Source organism: Delphinus delphis, chromosome 8 (genome assembly GCF_949987515.2).
Source record: "Delphinus delphis chromosome 8, mDelDel1.2, whole genome shotgun sequence".
Classification (NCBI taxonomy): Eukaryota; Metazoa; Chordata; class Mammalia; order Artiodactyla; family Delphinidae; genus Delphinus; species Delphinus delphis.
The window spans coordinates 45881147-45897708 of record NC_082690.1 but is presented as its reverse complement, the minus strand read 5'-3'; the positions used below and the strand labels follow the sequence as shown (position 1 = coordinate 45897708).

General features: G+C 41.3%; 1 protein-coding gene across 1 annotated transcript in view; it reads right to left on the bottom strand.

Annotated features, from left to right (window-relative positions):
* The window catches only part of RAB38 (RAB38, member RAS oncogene family), a 72288-nt gene extending 71085 nt beyond the window's left edge, over positions 1–1203 (bottom strand). The window contains exon 1 of the mRNA XM_060017241.1: positions 910–1203. Coding sequence (XP_059873224.1) covers positions 910–1111 — 202 coding nt within the window. The 5' untranslated portion in view covers positions 1112–1203. The remainder of the gene's footprint in view (positions 1–909) is intronic.
* Between the last annotated feature and the right edge of the window lie 15359 nt (positions 1204–16562).

Here is a 16562-nt window from a genome sequence, read left to right as displayed (position 1 = left end):
CTCCGTCCAAGGACTCACTCTTTATACCCCAAGCTTAGACTGAAGGCCTAACTTCTGGTACAAACCCTAGGAATCAAATTCTGATTTCAAACATTGTAAAGATGCTTCTCATTTTCCAGACCTCTCAGTGAAAACTTTAGGGACAAATCAAGAAATCTGTGGCTAATGTCATAGACCCTTAGACAAAAATGGCCCTAAAATAATACTCAGTCTCCTTTTCATAGATGACAGAGAGCCAGAGAGAGAGAGAGGGACAGACAGACAGACAAAAAGACAGTGAGAGACAGAAAGAAAGAGAGAGAGAAATAATACTTTACCCCCAATACATACACAGAAAGTTCCTCGGCTTTCTCAAAGCAGAGAACGTCCAACTTGCTTGATTGAAGGGTAGAAAAGGGGGGTAGCAAAAGTTGGAATGCAGTGAGAGATTGGAAACTGGAATTGGGAAACTCCTCTAGCCTGGAACTCTCCTGGTTCCCGCTGTGAACCGGTCTAGGGGCTTCCCGTCGATGGCCCAAGCACAGAAGGGCGGGCAGGGCACTCAGGGCCGCGCCACCGGCGGGACTGCCCGTGCCCGGAAAATGAGCTGGAGACCAAGAATTGAATGCAACTCCGGGTATTCTCCCTCTGGGTCCCCCGGGAGGCCCGTGCTGGGGCGAGAGATCCCAGGGGAGGCTGTGGGAGGGAGATAAAGCAACAGCCCCAAAGCTCCAGTGAATGCACTTGAAATTTCTGCGCGCGAGAGAGAAACTGTTTTCTTTGACACCAAGTTTCCAGCCCACCGGGAAAAGTCTCTTGCGGCGCAGCGCCCAGGAGATCTGGGTCTCCCACTTGGCCGCAAGCCGCTGCCCAGCGACTGGAGACCGCTGCGAAGCGCTCCCGCCCCCGATCCCCTCCCCCGCTGCTCACCTGCGATGTCCCAGAGCTGCAGGCGAACCACGGTCTCCGGGTCCCAGTGGAGCACCTTGAGCGCAAAGTCCACGCCGATGGTGGCCCGGTAGTGTGAGGAGAAGTTCTGGTGCACGTAGCGCTTGATGATGCTGGTCTTGCCCACGCCCAGGTCGCCGATCACCAACAGCTTGTACAGGTGCTCCTTGTGCGGGACCTGCATCCTGGCGGCCCGCCAGCCGCGCCTTGCTTTGCAGTGCGGGCCGGGGAAGCGCAGCCGGGCCTTGGGCGGGAGAGACTAGCGGAGCGCGAGTGCGGGCGAGAGAGAGCGGAGGCGGCGGGGCGGGACTGGACGGGGCGAGGGGCGGAACTCCTCCGCGGCCGCCTGGAGAAACGCCCAGACAGGAGCCCAGGGGTTAATCCTCCTTCCTACCCCGCGCCGCGCGGCCTTGGAGAGGGGTGGAGACCCGAGCGACTCCCGGGCCGATAAGTTAGGGGGCCTCAAGGCAAATGCCTTTTGCAGAGGTTATTCGTACAGCACTTTACAGTTTACGAAGTGCTTTTCTCGCCTGTGATCTTTCCGAAGTGCTTTTCTCGCCTGTGATCTTGGCCACAAAGCTTGGAGGTGTGGTTTTTATTTTCCAAGTTTTGCAAGCGAGAGCGTCAAAAAAATTAAGTGAATTGCCGAGACGGTAGTAAAAAGCCAGGCTGAACACAGGGCTCTTGAGGTCACGGGCCCCGCCACCATCCCATATGGCAGAGAGAGCGTGGAGGCAAGGCAGCAGGTAATACAATTTCAAGAGGCATAAGAGCTGGATTTGGGTCCGGCACGCCCTGGTTTTCGAGGTGAGTGACCTTGTGCAAGTCATTTCACCTGCCCCTGCCTCCTTTCTTCCTTGGCGATCCGGTAGTGGTAATCCTGACCTGTCAGCAGCCTGCGGGTGTGAACACTGAGCACGTTCACACCTATTCAACTAGTAATCGTCTAACCAGGAGGATAATTGGGCTGTAAATGCTGAGGGCATCCATGCTTTTAGCCTCCACCTCTCCTATCCTAAAAGCTCTGAGCAGCATTGAAAGACAATTTAAACAACTAGTCAGATTATTTTACGTGGTAATAATACTAGCAAGCATCTATCCAGCACTTGCTATGTGCCAGGTTTTATACATATGTCACCTAATCGACCCAGCAGTCTTAAAAATAGATACCATTGTGGGCTTCCCTGGTGGCGCAGTGGTTGAGAGTCTGCCTGCTGATGCGGGAAACGCGGGTTCGTGCCCCGGTCCGGGAGGCTCCCACGTGCCGCGGAGCGGCTGGGCCTGCGCGCCATGGCCGCTGAGCCTGCGCGTCCGGAGCCTGTGCTGCGCAACGGGAGAAACCACAACAGTGAGAGGCGCGCGTACCGCAAAAAAAAACAAAAAACAAAAAACACAGATACCATTATTCTTCCCATTTTACAAACGAGGAAACCAAGGCCTAGACATTTTAAGTAATGTACCTAGGGTCAAACAGCCAGTGAGGAGAAAGCCAGATTCAGACTTAAATCTTTCAGTATGAAAGAGTTTTGTTTTTTTTTTTTTTCCCATTTATTCTTTTAACAGATATATATTCGTGCTTGGGATGATAAGGAATAACACAGACAGAGATTCCTAGTCTCAAAAGCTTTACCTTCTCGTGAGTAGAGACAGACAAGACAACTGAAAAATAAACACAATTTGTAATATATTAGTTGATTTCTACCCACACAGGGACACACCAGGCAGGTTATATCTAATAAGCGGACCACGTAGTCTGTCTACTTAGAGCATTGGCCAACACTGAGGCTTCATGAGTGGGAGCAGGTGGGTGGATCAGGAAACCTGAGGTGCCTAAGCCATTTTGAGAGCCTGCAAAAAATTAGGGGTGATGGCAAAATAAGACCCCACCAGATCCAAAATTCTGGTTCTGTAGATCTGAAAGACAAGTTTGGTCTGGGCAAGAAGCTAATATTTTTAACAGTAGAATAAAATAAAAAAATAAAGATGAGAGTACAAAACAATGGCATTAAAAGCAAATATAAAAAAGAAAATCATCAAAGCCAAAAGGTGGTTCCTTGTAAAAAAAAAAAACAAATTGACAAACACCTAGTACTACTGATCAAGAATTTGAGAAAACACAAATTGTCAGTATCAGTTCTTATAGACATAAAAAAAATAATGAAAATATATTATGAACAGCTTTCTGTGAATAAATTTGGAAATTTAAGCAACATGGGGCAAATTCCTTGAAAAACACAATGAACAAAATTGACCCCCCCAAAATGGGAAAACTAGATCATTCATTGTACGTTGATTAGAGATTGGGTCTGTTTTTAAAAATTAATTTAAAACAGTAAAGCTTTCACAAGTTAACAAAAAAAAAGAAACAAAGAAAGGAAAGCAAAGAAGCTAATGGTGGTCGAAGCAAGGAGGGGGTGGAAGTTTGAGACATCATGTGAGCCAGCTCTCAATGCTATGCCTGATCCAACCTCTTCACAGGCCCCAGCATGTTTTCCCAGCCAATCCAGCTGAGTCATCCTCACTCACCTGGTCTCGTCTTCTGATCAGGAGCCTGTTGGAGCATCAGATGTTTAGATTTACTGTGTGGGGCAGGCAGACCAAAATTCAGATTTTCTGGGACCTGAAGCTTATACACTTGAGGGGAGGGGACTCTTTAAGCAAAAGAATGCAAAATTAAGGACCGGGTCCTAAAGTTTCAGCTTTCCTTCACTGCCTCTCAGGGGACAGTCGCCAAGCATGGTGAGTGAGCTCCCTGGCTAGGCAGGAAGTACTGCAGTTCGTTTCCAGAGTCACTCATTTAGGTCTCATGACCATGCTTCACAGTGGGAAGAAATGACTCTCGGTTTATAATTCTTAAATGTTATAGACTGAAGCAGCTTGGTGAGTACCACAGGCTAGCAGTTCAGTAAAATCCTGAAAGACCCTAAGTAAAATGAGGGAGTTGGGTTGCAAGATCTCTGGGGAGTACTTCTGACTTTAAAATTTCAGGGTTTCCCTGGTGGCGCAGTGGTTGAGAGTCCGCCTGCCGATGCAGGGGACGCAGGTTCGTGCCCCGGTCCGAGAAGATCCCACATGCCGCGGAGCGGCTGGGCCCGTGAGCCATGGCCGCTGAGCCTGCGCATCCGGAGCCTGTGCTCTGCAACGGGAGAGGCCGCAACAGTGAGAGGCCCGCGTACCGCAAAAAAAAAAAAAAAAAAAAAAAAAAAAAATTTCAGAATTCTGGGTCTTCTAGACATCTTCCGGCAAGAGTGATACCCCAGCCTTCTAACTACCTCCACCATGGCACCATTACCCGAGAGGTGGAGTTTTCTATCCTGCACTCCATCCCCCCACCAGCCCCACTTAAGGAGATTTGGGAGAAAGGCTGTGGAAGGGCCATTGCAAAGCAAACATCATGCCATAGTTCCTTTCTGTTTTCATGGCTCTCTTCTCTCCTCAGCTGCTGTATATTTTCCCCCCAAGATAAGGGCTCTCCAAGCTCATGTTTTTGGAGGGCAAACCTTTCTGTGCTCCCTTGCTTTGCTTTGAACTTATTTCCTTTACTCAGAACTAGGTTGCAAACAGGAAGGCAGGTAGGTGGGAATAGAATATAAACTAGGTTCAGGCTAGAGCTTCTTTAGATGAAAAGGGCATTAGCTAACAGGTAGACCATCCTCGTCTTTCTATCCTCCGTGTACTCCCAGATTATGAGGCTTCATAACCCATTTGTCTCAGCCTGCGACTCCATCTGCCTCAGACTGTCCGCAAGGATGCCCGGCTTTATCCTGACAAGCCGGCCCTCCTTCTCTCCAGAGAGAAAGGACCTGGGCTTGTGCCATGTGGCTACTCCTCCCAGCAGCCGCCCTGCACCGTGGAAACCTGCTTTCCGCAGTAACTCTAAAAGCATTTCCGGGGATGTTTTGACAATCTTACTACCCTCAGATTGCTAAACCACAGCACACGCTCTCCTGAAGAACAGGAAGGCAGGTGATCCGAGTCTCTAAAGGGGGAATGAGACCACAAAGGCTCAGAATTCAAGGATGAATGGTATTCCAGACAGCACAGAGTCGGATTTCTCTAAGACTCCGTTTCCTTTTTGTCCAGTGTGGGGACACATACTCACACATATGAAGTGGAAAAACTAACTTAAATCATTGGAAATGGCTTTGCAAACATAAACTTGAAATCCTCATGCTTCCCTCCCAGACCAGCTGTGTAAGGTGAGCCCCTAGGAAGTTCCCTTATTTGCTTTCAGCAATGAGAGCCATAAGGAGTTATTCATTAGCTTTTGTAGTTCTTAATTATTGTTCTGAAGAAATACTTACATGACTGTAAGACAGAGTGCCAAATACTCTGTTGTAGGACAGGTAAGGTAATTTTTTTTAGATGAATGCAGTCTTCAAAAAGATGGACTTTACTCTGAAAAGGCCTGTGAGAGGAGACCGTAAATTTTTATCATCAAAACCAAGATTCTTTAAAGTGAATGGGGGCACTATTAATAATTACACCAAACCACAGGAACAAGCCAGGGCTGTCCTAAAGAATGTTCATACCTGAAGCAGAGGGTGAGAGTTCTCAAGTGAGATCTACAACTAAGAGTGGCATTTGAAAACTCTCCTAAATCACTATTTTAATAAATAGTTCCTGCCAAGTTAAGGCGGACGCTCATTTCTCTCTTATCTTCAAAGAGTTCCCCTTTCATCTAGTAGGCTTGTCTAAAACCCGTGCTAACTTGCCATGGGCGTTACATCCAGTATTGATTCAGAGGTGCAGCTGTTGTCTGGAAGTACACAACACTTTTTAGATTATTTGGAAAGAGGCCAAGATGGATTCTGTATGGGAAGTGCTTGAAATGAGTACATTTCAGTCTACAAGAATTTTGATGTTGGACTTTTTCACCAGAAAGAAAAGCTGTAATAGGATATTTATTGATTCTCATCAGAAAATGGTTGCAAGGGAGTTTCTGAACCCTCCATTAGTCTGAACCAAGAAAACCAGACTATGCCCTAAATCATTGCCAGCAATGGATTTATCAACGACTAAAATTATGTACCGTAGCTGCACACATTAGATTTGCATTGGACAGACATGGTGAGTTAGGACTCATTTTCCTTCTAACCCACCTAACACGAATGAGTGGAAATGAGCTATGGAATGGGCAAAAGGCAAGCATTTGAGAAGAACATGGAGCAAAATGATTCTGTATGAACTCAGAATTTCAGTTTCCTTGTATTGGGTGCCAAGCCACTTATCTTGGCTAATTTATTTAAACCTCACAATCACTCTGTTAGTATAAATCCCCGCTTTATAATAAAGGAAATGGGGCTCAACGAGTTTAAATAATTTGCCCAAAAGTGACAGAATGAAAATTATAACTCCTAATTCCTAAATCTATGCTTTTCCTACTCTAACACATTCCTTTTGCATGTGATAAATTCCAGGCCCAGACTTCTACTCCAGCTTTGTTTCTGCTAAACTGCTAAAAATATTCAGGCTGTAAGGAAAAGGGGTTGACTGTATATTTTACAAAGTCCTAAGTATGTAGGGAAATATCTAATAAAGGAGGAAAAGAAAAATGTATGATTCAAAGTTACAAGGATATATCTCACAGTCATTCAACAACTCAGGCAAAAGGGCAGCACCAGTAAAAAGTGGCATGCTATTCGTTCGTGGGAGTGATCTTACCCAGCCTGTGCAGAGGGTATAAACCTAGGAGTCTACCGCTGTTACTCTCAGAGAAGTCAATCGCTTAATAATACTGAGATTCTCCTGGGAATGAGCCCCTCATTCATAACAAGTGGGGACACAGCGACTGGTACGGTCTCTCGCTCGGAGGATAACTCAGGAAAGTTACTGACACACCATCAGGGTCCAATCAAGAAATATTTTCGGCATAAAGCACTGTGACAGATTTTTTTGAGGGTCAGGGTCAGGACTGGGGTCTGATTTATCTACAGGAATACATAAAATATAAGCCCCTGTCATCAAACTGTGGGCATTCTGCTTAGACTGTCAGTCAGCACGTGCACACCTGGCCCTCCATCTCTCCATCTCCCTCTCAGATTCCTTCATTGGCTTCTCCCCTTCCTTGCTGCCCACCACTCCAGAGGGCAATTCTCCACCGTTGGGACTCCGACTTTGCCTGCTTGAGTTCATCCACTCCCGTGACAGGAGAGAAAACCGGGCTAGAGATTAAACTCAGCAATCAGACCATCTTATTTGATTTCACATTTGAGGCCCACCACTAACCAGGCGTAATACCTTAGTAAAGTAATCTAACTTCTGTAAGCCTGTCCCCTCGTGTATAAAATGAGGATAGTAATTTCTACCTCCTAAAGTTGTCAGAAGCCTAAAGGAAGTAATGCAGTGAAGTGCTCGGCATAGTGTTTGGCCCAGGATATGCACTGAAAAGAAAATGCTATTCTACTATCAAGTGTCTGCTGATGATTTCTATATTTGTACTTAAGACCCCAGCCTCGCTCATGCATTTCACACCCTTGTTCCAGCTGCCTTTTGGGCATTTCTACCAGGCTTTCTGGAGGACATCTCAAATGTAACATGTGCAAAGCTGAAGTCATTATCTACCCTAACAGACTTGTTCCTTTTCCTGTATTCCTGGTTTTAGTCATTGGTCCCACCCTCCCCAAAGTCTACCAAGCCTGGAAACTCAGTCATACTTGACTCCTGCCTCCTTATTGCCACACATCCCAGCAGCCTGAGTCTTCTGATTCTATCTCAGATCCCTTAGTGCATTTCTTCTACTCCCTAAAAGTACTATTAGAAGATAGAGGTGAATATCCATTCAATATTATTGTGGGCAAAGGATTTTTAAGCATTATGCAAAAGGAAGAAATCATAAAAAGGAAAAGAATTTTAGATACACACACACACACACACACACACACACACACACACACACACTCATATATATATAAAATCACCAGAAGCAAGACAAATAGCAAATGCAAAATGGGGAAGATTTTTGTCTGCTTAAATGTCTGACATTTAAGACAGGCAGAAATAGAATACACTATATATATATATAAAAAAAGCTCTTGTAAAATATTTTAAAATATCCAAATAGATAAAGGAACAGGGATACAAATAAATGACCACACAAAAAGCCAATAATAATATTTTATTATTTAAACAATATTTTTCACAGTAACAGAAGTAGAAGAGTTAAACAATAATGAGACATTTTTCACTTTTCAAACTGACAAATATGTTTTAATACTAAAAATATCCAATATCGATGAGGGTGCGAAGAAATGGACACTATCATGATCCTGGTGGGATTATAATTTAAGAAAAAGCTGTTAGAGAGAAATTTGGTTATATGTATGAAAAACCTTAAAAATGTATGTGCCCCTTGACCTAAAAATTCTATCTGTAGGAATTTATGATAATCAATCATTACAGAGAGAGAGATTTATAAAACTTTAACTTCATGAACGTTGCTTATCATTGGAAAACAACAGGCACTTTCTAAATATGTATCAGGTTAAATATTATAATGTTTTAAATATGTGATGGCATATTATACAACCTATATAAATGATGTTTAAGAAAAATATTGAGTTACCTGGAAAGATATTCATAATGTTTTTTCACAGCATTTTAAAATTGGAAAAAAAATTACAAAATATATACCCATTATGGCATAAAATACATAATTTCCATTATACAAACATACACACACACACATAAAGATATAGAAATATGTTATCAGAGATGATCTCTGGATGATAAAGTTACTGCTTTGTTTTATTATATATTTTCCTACCTTTCTATATTTCACATTTTATTTTTACAGGTAACATTATTGTTTTCAAAAGAAGAAAACAAAACTAAAAAAAAAAAAAAAAGAATGTGCACTGAAGGGTTCTTAGAGGAGGATTCCCAGCAATCATCATAACGATTTTTTTCTAGGTCTCTCCAGTTGATACAGAGTGTGTTTTAGGTTTCAGTAATTTTCCAGCCAAACTTTTCTCATCCTGATTCCACTTATCTTATCAGTGCTGAGAGGTGTGCCTTCCCGAAAGAACCAAAGCGCCACTTCACGGACGGCATAATCAGGCTGACACTTCAGAACCTCACACAAGGTCCCTACACTGTCCTGGAGTGACTGCCACAGCAGCCCAGGCTTAGCTCTCAAGAAACTGATCGAAGCCTTCCCCACAAGGTCCATATGCCTGAAAGGAAACTTATCTTCCCCCAAAGATGCAGCCCTCCCAAACCTTGATGTCATTTTTTCCCCTTCCTGCTTGTGCCCTACTTTTCCACTCAGACACCAATTATCTGATTCTTCTCTCCAGAATCTCTTGCATTCATCCTGTCCTGTTCATTTCAGTCCTTCTTGACATCTCATCAAGTAGCTGTTTCCTAAGGATATCTCCCTCACTCTATCTTCCCTATTTGGACCTGTCACCATTCCCAGCTCAATCGTCATTAAAACTAAAGTACTTCAGTGGGGCACTCCTCCACTCACAACCTCTGAACTTATTTTATGTGTGAGAGGAATACATTCTATCTTATTTAACCCCTTGTTTCTTTCTTTTAAAATTTTTATTGGAGTATACTTGATTTACACTGTTATGTTACTTTCTGCTGTACAGCAAAGTGAATCAGTTACACATATACATATATCCACTCTTTTTTAGATTCTTTTCTTATACAGGCCATTACAGAGTATTGAGTAGAGTTCCCTGTGCTATACAGTAGGTCCTTCTTAGTTATCTATTTTATATATAGTAGTGTGTATATGTCAATCCCAATCTCCCAATTCATCCCACTCCCCCTTTTCCCCCCAGTAACCATAAGATTGTTTTCTACATCTGTAACTCTATTTCTTTTTGTAAATAAGTTCACTTGTACCTTTTTTTAGATTCCACATATAAGCGATATCATATGATATTTGTCCTTTTTTGTCAGACTTACTTCACTTAGTATGATAATCTCTAGGTCCATCCATGTTGCTGCAAATGGCATTATTTCATTCTTTTTCATGGCGAGTAATATTACATCATATATACGTACCACGTCTTTATCCATTCCTCTGTCGATGGACACTTAAGTTGCTTCCTTGTCTTGGCTATTGTAAATAGTGCTGCAATGAACATTGGGGTGCATGTATATTTTCGAATTATGATTTACTCAGGGTATATGCCCAGGAGTGGGATTCCTGGATCACATGATAGTTCTATTTTTAGTTTTTTAAGGAACTTCCATAATGTTCTGCATAGTTGCTGTATCAATTTACATTCCCACCAACACTGTAGGAGGGTTCCCTTTTTTCCGTACCCTCTTCAGCATTTGTTGTTTGCAGATTTTTTGATGATGGCCATTCTGAATACGGTACTGGCACAAAAGCAGAAATAGATCAATGGAACAGGATAGAACGCCCAGAGATAAACCCACACACCTATGGTCAACTAGTCTATGACAAAGGAGGCAAGAATATGCAATGGAGAAAAGACAGTCTCTTCAATAAGTGGTACTGGGAAAACTGGACAGCTACATGTAAAAGAGTGAAATTAGAAAACTCCCTAACACCATACCCCAAAATAAACTCAAAGTGGATTAAAGACCTAAACGTAAGCCTGGATATAAAACTCCTAGAGGAAAACATAGGCAGAACACTCTCTGACATAAATCACAGTAATATCTTTTTCGACCCACCTCCTAGAGTAATGAAAATAAAAACAAAAATAAACAAATGGGACCTAATCAAACTCAAAAGCTTTTGCACAGAATAGGAAACCACAAACAAACGAAAAGACAACCAACAAAATGGGAGAAAATATTTACAAACAAAGTGACCGACAAGGGATTAATCTCCAAAATATACAAACAGCCCATGCAGCTCAATATCCAAAAAACAAACAACCTAATCAAAAAATGGGCAGAAGACCTAAATAGACATTTCTCCAAAGAAGACAGACAGATGGACAAAAAGCACATGAAAAAATGCTCTACATCACTAATTATTAGAGAAATGCAAATCAAAACTACAATGAGGTATAACCCTTCGGTGAGTTGCATTTTCTGTTCTATGCAGCCAAAGCAAATGCTAAATGATAAATCTCCTTGAGTCAGACAGGAAGACGTCATCTCCCTCCCAAGTACACCTATGTAATAGCAGTTTATATATATGCCCTCTCACTGTCTATGTCCTGTATGCACTCTTTTTGTAGATTTCTTCCCAGTCTATATCCTTCCAATGCGATTCCTTACCAGCACCTGGCACAGCCCCTGCCATGCCCCACCTGTGGGCTCAAGACATATTCTGTCATTCAGGCTAGGCTGCATTGAATGTCCTTGAAACAGAGCAGGACCCTATGGTCCTTCCCCCCCACCCCAAGTCCTCAGCCTGCTTTTGTGGAAAAACTTTAACCAAAGAATAAGTTTAATCAGAGAAGTGAGAAAATGCAGAAACGAAGGAAAACAGCCAAAGGAGACCAAATAAAAATAGTTCAGTCATTAAGCAAAGTCAAGGACCTTTAGTTCCTCCTTAAGTGCTATAGGTAATATTCTGAGCCATATCCTGTGAGCTGTCTTACAGACACGGAAACCCCCAGCAAGTGGAAGAAGTTAATTACGTGATGACCAGGCTGTAGCCATGACATAAGCTGCCACAATTCCGAGAACTGCCCTCAGAAAAATGGAAACATACCGACCCTGGAACTGAATATTAACTGTACCTAAAACAATCAAGATGACGCTGGTCAGACCACTGACGACCAGTTTCAAGATGACCATCTGAGCTGACTGTGTTGTTTCTGCATGTAGCCTCCTCCCTCTGTCTATAAAAGCTCTTGCCCCCTGATTGTCAACGGGGGGGGGGGGGTGGAATTGGCCTTTGGACAGGCGTCCACCCTCTCCGACGGTTGCTGGCATCCAAAATAAAGCAAACTAGGTGGTCACAAAGCACCGAGCTGATCTCCCTGTGCTATGCGGCTGCTTCCCACTAGCTGTCTATTTTACGTTTGGTAGTGTATATATGTCCATGCCACTCTCTCACTTCGTCCCAGCTTACACTTCCCCCTCCCCGTGTCCTCAAGTCCATTCTCGACATCTGTGTCTTTATTCCTGTCCTGCCCCTAGGTTCGTCAGTACCATTTTTTTTGGGGGGGGGGGTCCATATATATGTGTTAGCATACGGTATTTGTTTTTCTCTTTCTGACTTACTTCACTCCGTATGACAGACTCTAGGTCCGTAGACCTCACTACAAAAAACTCAGTTTCGTTTCTTTTAATGGCTGAGTAATATTCCATTGTATATATGTGCCACATCTTTATCCATTCATCTGTCAATGGACACTTAGGTTGCTTCCATGTCCTGACTATTGTAAATAGTGCTGCAATGAACAGTGTGGTACATGACTCTTTTTGAATTATGGTTTTGTCAGGGTATATGCCCAGTAGTGGGATTGCTGGGTCATATGGTAGTTCTATTTTTAGTTTTTTAAGGAAATTCCACAGTGTTCTCCATAGTGGCTGTATCAATTTACATCCCCACCAACAGTGCAAGACGGTTCCCTTTTCTCCACACCCTCGCCAGCATTTATTGTTTGTATATTTTTTGATGATGACCAGTGTCAGGTGATACCTCACTGTAGTTTTAATTTGCATTGCTCAAATGGTTAGTGATATTAAGCATCCATTCATGTGTTTGTTGGCAATCTGTAATATCTTCTTTGGAGAAATGTTTATTTAGGTCTTCTGACCATTTTTGGATTGGGTTGTTTGTTTTTTGATATTGAGCTGCATGACCTGCTAATAAATTTTGGAGATTAATCCTGTGTCAGTTGCTTCATTTGCAAATATTTTCTCCCATTCTGAGGGTTGCATTTTCATCCCATTATGGTTTCCTTTGCTGTGCAAAAGCTTTAAGTTTCATTAGGTCCCATTTCTTTCTTTCCTTATTTTTTAATATATCCATTTCTCTAGGAGGTGGGTCAAAAAGGATCTTGCTGAGATTTATGTCATAGAGTGTTCTGCCTATGTTTTCCTCTAAGAGTTTTATAGTGTCTGGCCTTATATTTAGGTCTCTAATCCATTTTGAGTTTATTTTTGTGTATGGTGGTAGGGAGTGTTCTAATTTCATTCTTTTACATGTAGCTGTCCAGTTTTCCCAGCACCACTTATTGAAGAGACTGTCTTTTTCCATTGTACATTCTTGCCTCCTTTATCAAAAATAAGGTGACCATATGTGCGTGGGTTTATCTCTGGGCTTTCTATCCTGTTCCATTGATCTATAGTTCTCTTTTTGTGCCAGTACCCTACTGTCTTGATTACTGTAGCTTTGTAGTATAGTGTGAAGTCAGGAAGCCTGATACCTCCAGCTCCATTTTTCTTTCTCAAGATTGCTTTGGCAATTCAGGGTAGTTTGTGTTTCCATACAAACTGTCAAATTTTTTGTTCTAGTTCTGTGAAAGATGCAATTGGTAGTTTGATAGGGATTGCATTGAATCTGTAGATTGCTTTGGGTAGTAGAGTCATTTTCACAATGTTGACTCTTCCAATCCAAGAACATGGTATATCTCTCCATCTGTTCGTATCATCTTTAATTTCTTTCATCAGTGTCTTAGAGTTTTGTGCATAGAGGTCTTTTTTCTCATTAGGTAGGTTTATTACTAGGTATTTTATTCTTTTTGTTGAAATGGTAAATGGGAATGTTTCCTTAATTTCTCTTTCAGATTTTTCATCATTAGTGTATAGGAATGCCAGAGATTTCTATGCATTAATTTTGTATCCTGCTACTTTACCAAATTCATTGATTAGCTCTAGTAGTTTTCTGATAGCATCTTTAGGATTCTCCATGTATAGTATCATGTCATCTGCAAACAGTGACTGTTTTACGTCTTCTTTTCTGATTTGGATTCCTTTTATTTCTTTTTCTTCTCTGACTGCTGTAGCTAAAACTTCCAAAACTATGTTGAATAATAGTGGTGAGAGTGGGCAACCTTGTCTTGTTCCTGATCTTAGAGGAAATGGTTTCAGTTTTTCACCATTGAGAACAATGTTGGCTGTGTGTTTGTCATATATGGCCTTTATTATGTTGAGGTAAGTTCCCTCTATGCCTACTTTCTGGAGGGTTTTTATCATAAATGGTGTTGAATTTTGTCAAAAGCGTTCTCTGCATCTATTGAGATGATCATATGGTTTTTCTCCTTCAGTTTGTTAATATGGTGTATCACATTGATTGATTTGCATGTATTGATGAATTCTTGCATTCCTGGTATAAAACCCACTTGATCATGGTGTACGATCCTTTTAATGTGCTGTTGGATTCTGTTTGCTAGTATTTGGTTGAGGATTTTTGCATCTATGTTCATCAGTGATATTGGCCTGTAGTTTTCTTTCTTTGTGACATCTTTGTCTGGTTTTGGTATCAGGGTGATGGTGGCCTCATAGAATGACTTGGGGAGTGTTCCTCCCTCTGCTATATTTTGGAAGAGTTTGAGGAGGATAGGTGTTAGCTCTTCTCTAAATGTTTAATAGAATTCACCTGTGAAGCCATCTGGTCTTGGGCTTTTGTTTGTTGGAAGATTTTTAATCACAGTCTCAATTTCAGTGCTTGTGATTGGTCTGTTTATATTTTCTATTTCTTCCTGGTTCAGTCTCAGAAGGTTGTGCTTTTCTAAGAAATGTGTCCATTTCCTCCAGGTTGTCCATTTTATTGGCATAGAGTTGCTTGTAGTAATCTCTCATGAGCCTTTGTATTTCTGCAGTGTCAGTTGTTACTTCTCCTTTTTCATTTCTAATTCTGTTGATTTGAATCCTTTCCGTTTTTCTCATGATTATTCTAGCAAATGGTTTATCAATTTTGTTTATCTTCTCAAAGAACCACTTTCAGTTTTATTGATCTTTGATATTGTGTCCTTCATTTCTTTTTCATTTATTTATGAACAGATTTTTATGATTTCTGCTAACTTTGGGGTTCTTTTGTTCTTCTTTCTCTAATTGCTTTAGGTGTAAGGTTAGGTTGTTTATTTGAGATGTTTCTTGTTTCTTGAGGTAGGATTGTATTGCTGTAATCTTCCCTCTTAGAACTGCTTTTGCTGCATCCCATAGGTTTTGGGTTATCGTGTTTTCATTTGTTTCTAGGTATTTTTTTGATTACCTCTGATTTCTTCAGTGATCTCTTGGTTATTTAGTAGTGTATTGTTTAGCCTCCATGTGTTTTTAATTTTTAACAGATTTTTCCTGTAATTGATATCTAGTCTCATAGCATTGTGCTCAGAAAAGATACTTGATATGATTTCAATTTTCTTAAATTTACCAAGGGTTGATTTGTGATCCATGATATGATCTATCCTGGAGAATGTTCCATGACCACTTGAGAAGAAAGTGTATTCTGTTGTTTTTGGATAGAGTGTCCTATAAATGTCAATTAAGTCCATCTGGTCTAATGTGTCATTTAAAGCTTGTGTTTCCTTATTTATTTTCATTTTGGATGACCTGTCCATTGGTGAAATTGGGGTGTTAATAGTAGCACCCTACTATTATTGTGTTACTGTCAATTTCCCCTTTTATGGCTGTTAGCATTTGCCTTATGTATTGGGGTGCTCCTATGTTGGGCGCATAAATATTTACAATTGTTATATCTTCTTCTTGGATTGATCCCTTGTAGTGTCCCTCTTTGTCTCTTGTAATGGTCTTTCTTTTAAAGTCCATTTGGTCTGATATGAGAATTGCTACTCCAACTTTCTTTTGATTTCCATTTGCATGGAATATCTTTTTCCATCCCCTCACTTTCACTCTGCATGTGTCTGTAGGTCTGAAGTGGGTCTCTTGTAGACAGCATATGTATGGGTGCTATTTTTGTATCCATTCAACCAGTCTATGTCTTTTGGTTGGAGCATTTAATCCATTTACAGTTAAGGTAATTATCGATATGTATGTTCCTATTACCATTTTCTTAATTGTTTTGGGTTTGTTATTGTAGGTCTTTTCCTTCTTTGTGTTTCCTGTCTTAGTAAGTTCCTTTAGCATTTGTTGTAAAGCTGGTTTGGTTCTGCTGAATTCTCTTAGCTTTTGCTTATCTGTAAAGGTTTTAATTTCTCCATCAATCTGAATGAGATCCTTGCTGGGTAGAGTAATCTTGGTTGTAGGTTTTTCCCTTTCATCACTTTAAATATGTCCTGCCACTCCCTTCTGGCTTGTAGAGTTTCTGCTGAAAGATCAGCTGTTAACCTTATGGGGATTCCCTTGTATGCTATTTGTTGCTTTTCCCTTGCTGCTTTTAATATTTTTTCTTTGTATTTACTTTTTGATAGTTTGATTAATATGTGTCTTGGTGTATTTCTCCTTGGATTTATCCTGTATGGGACTCTCTGTGCTTCTTGGACTTGATTAACTATTTCCTTTCCCATATAAGGGAAGTTTTCAACTGTAATGTCTTTAAATATTTTCTCAGTCCCTTTCTTTCTCTCTTCTTCTTCTGGGACCCCTATAAGTCAAATATTGGTGCATTTAATGTTGTCCCACAGGTCTCTGAGACTGTTCTCAATTGTTTTCATTCTTTTCTCTTTATCCTGCTCTGCAGTAGTTATTTCCACTATTTTATCTTTGAGGTCACTTATCTTTTCTTCTGCCTCAGTTATTCTGCTATTGATTCCTTCTAGAGAATTTTAAATTTCATTTATTGT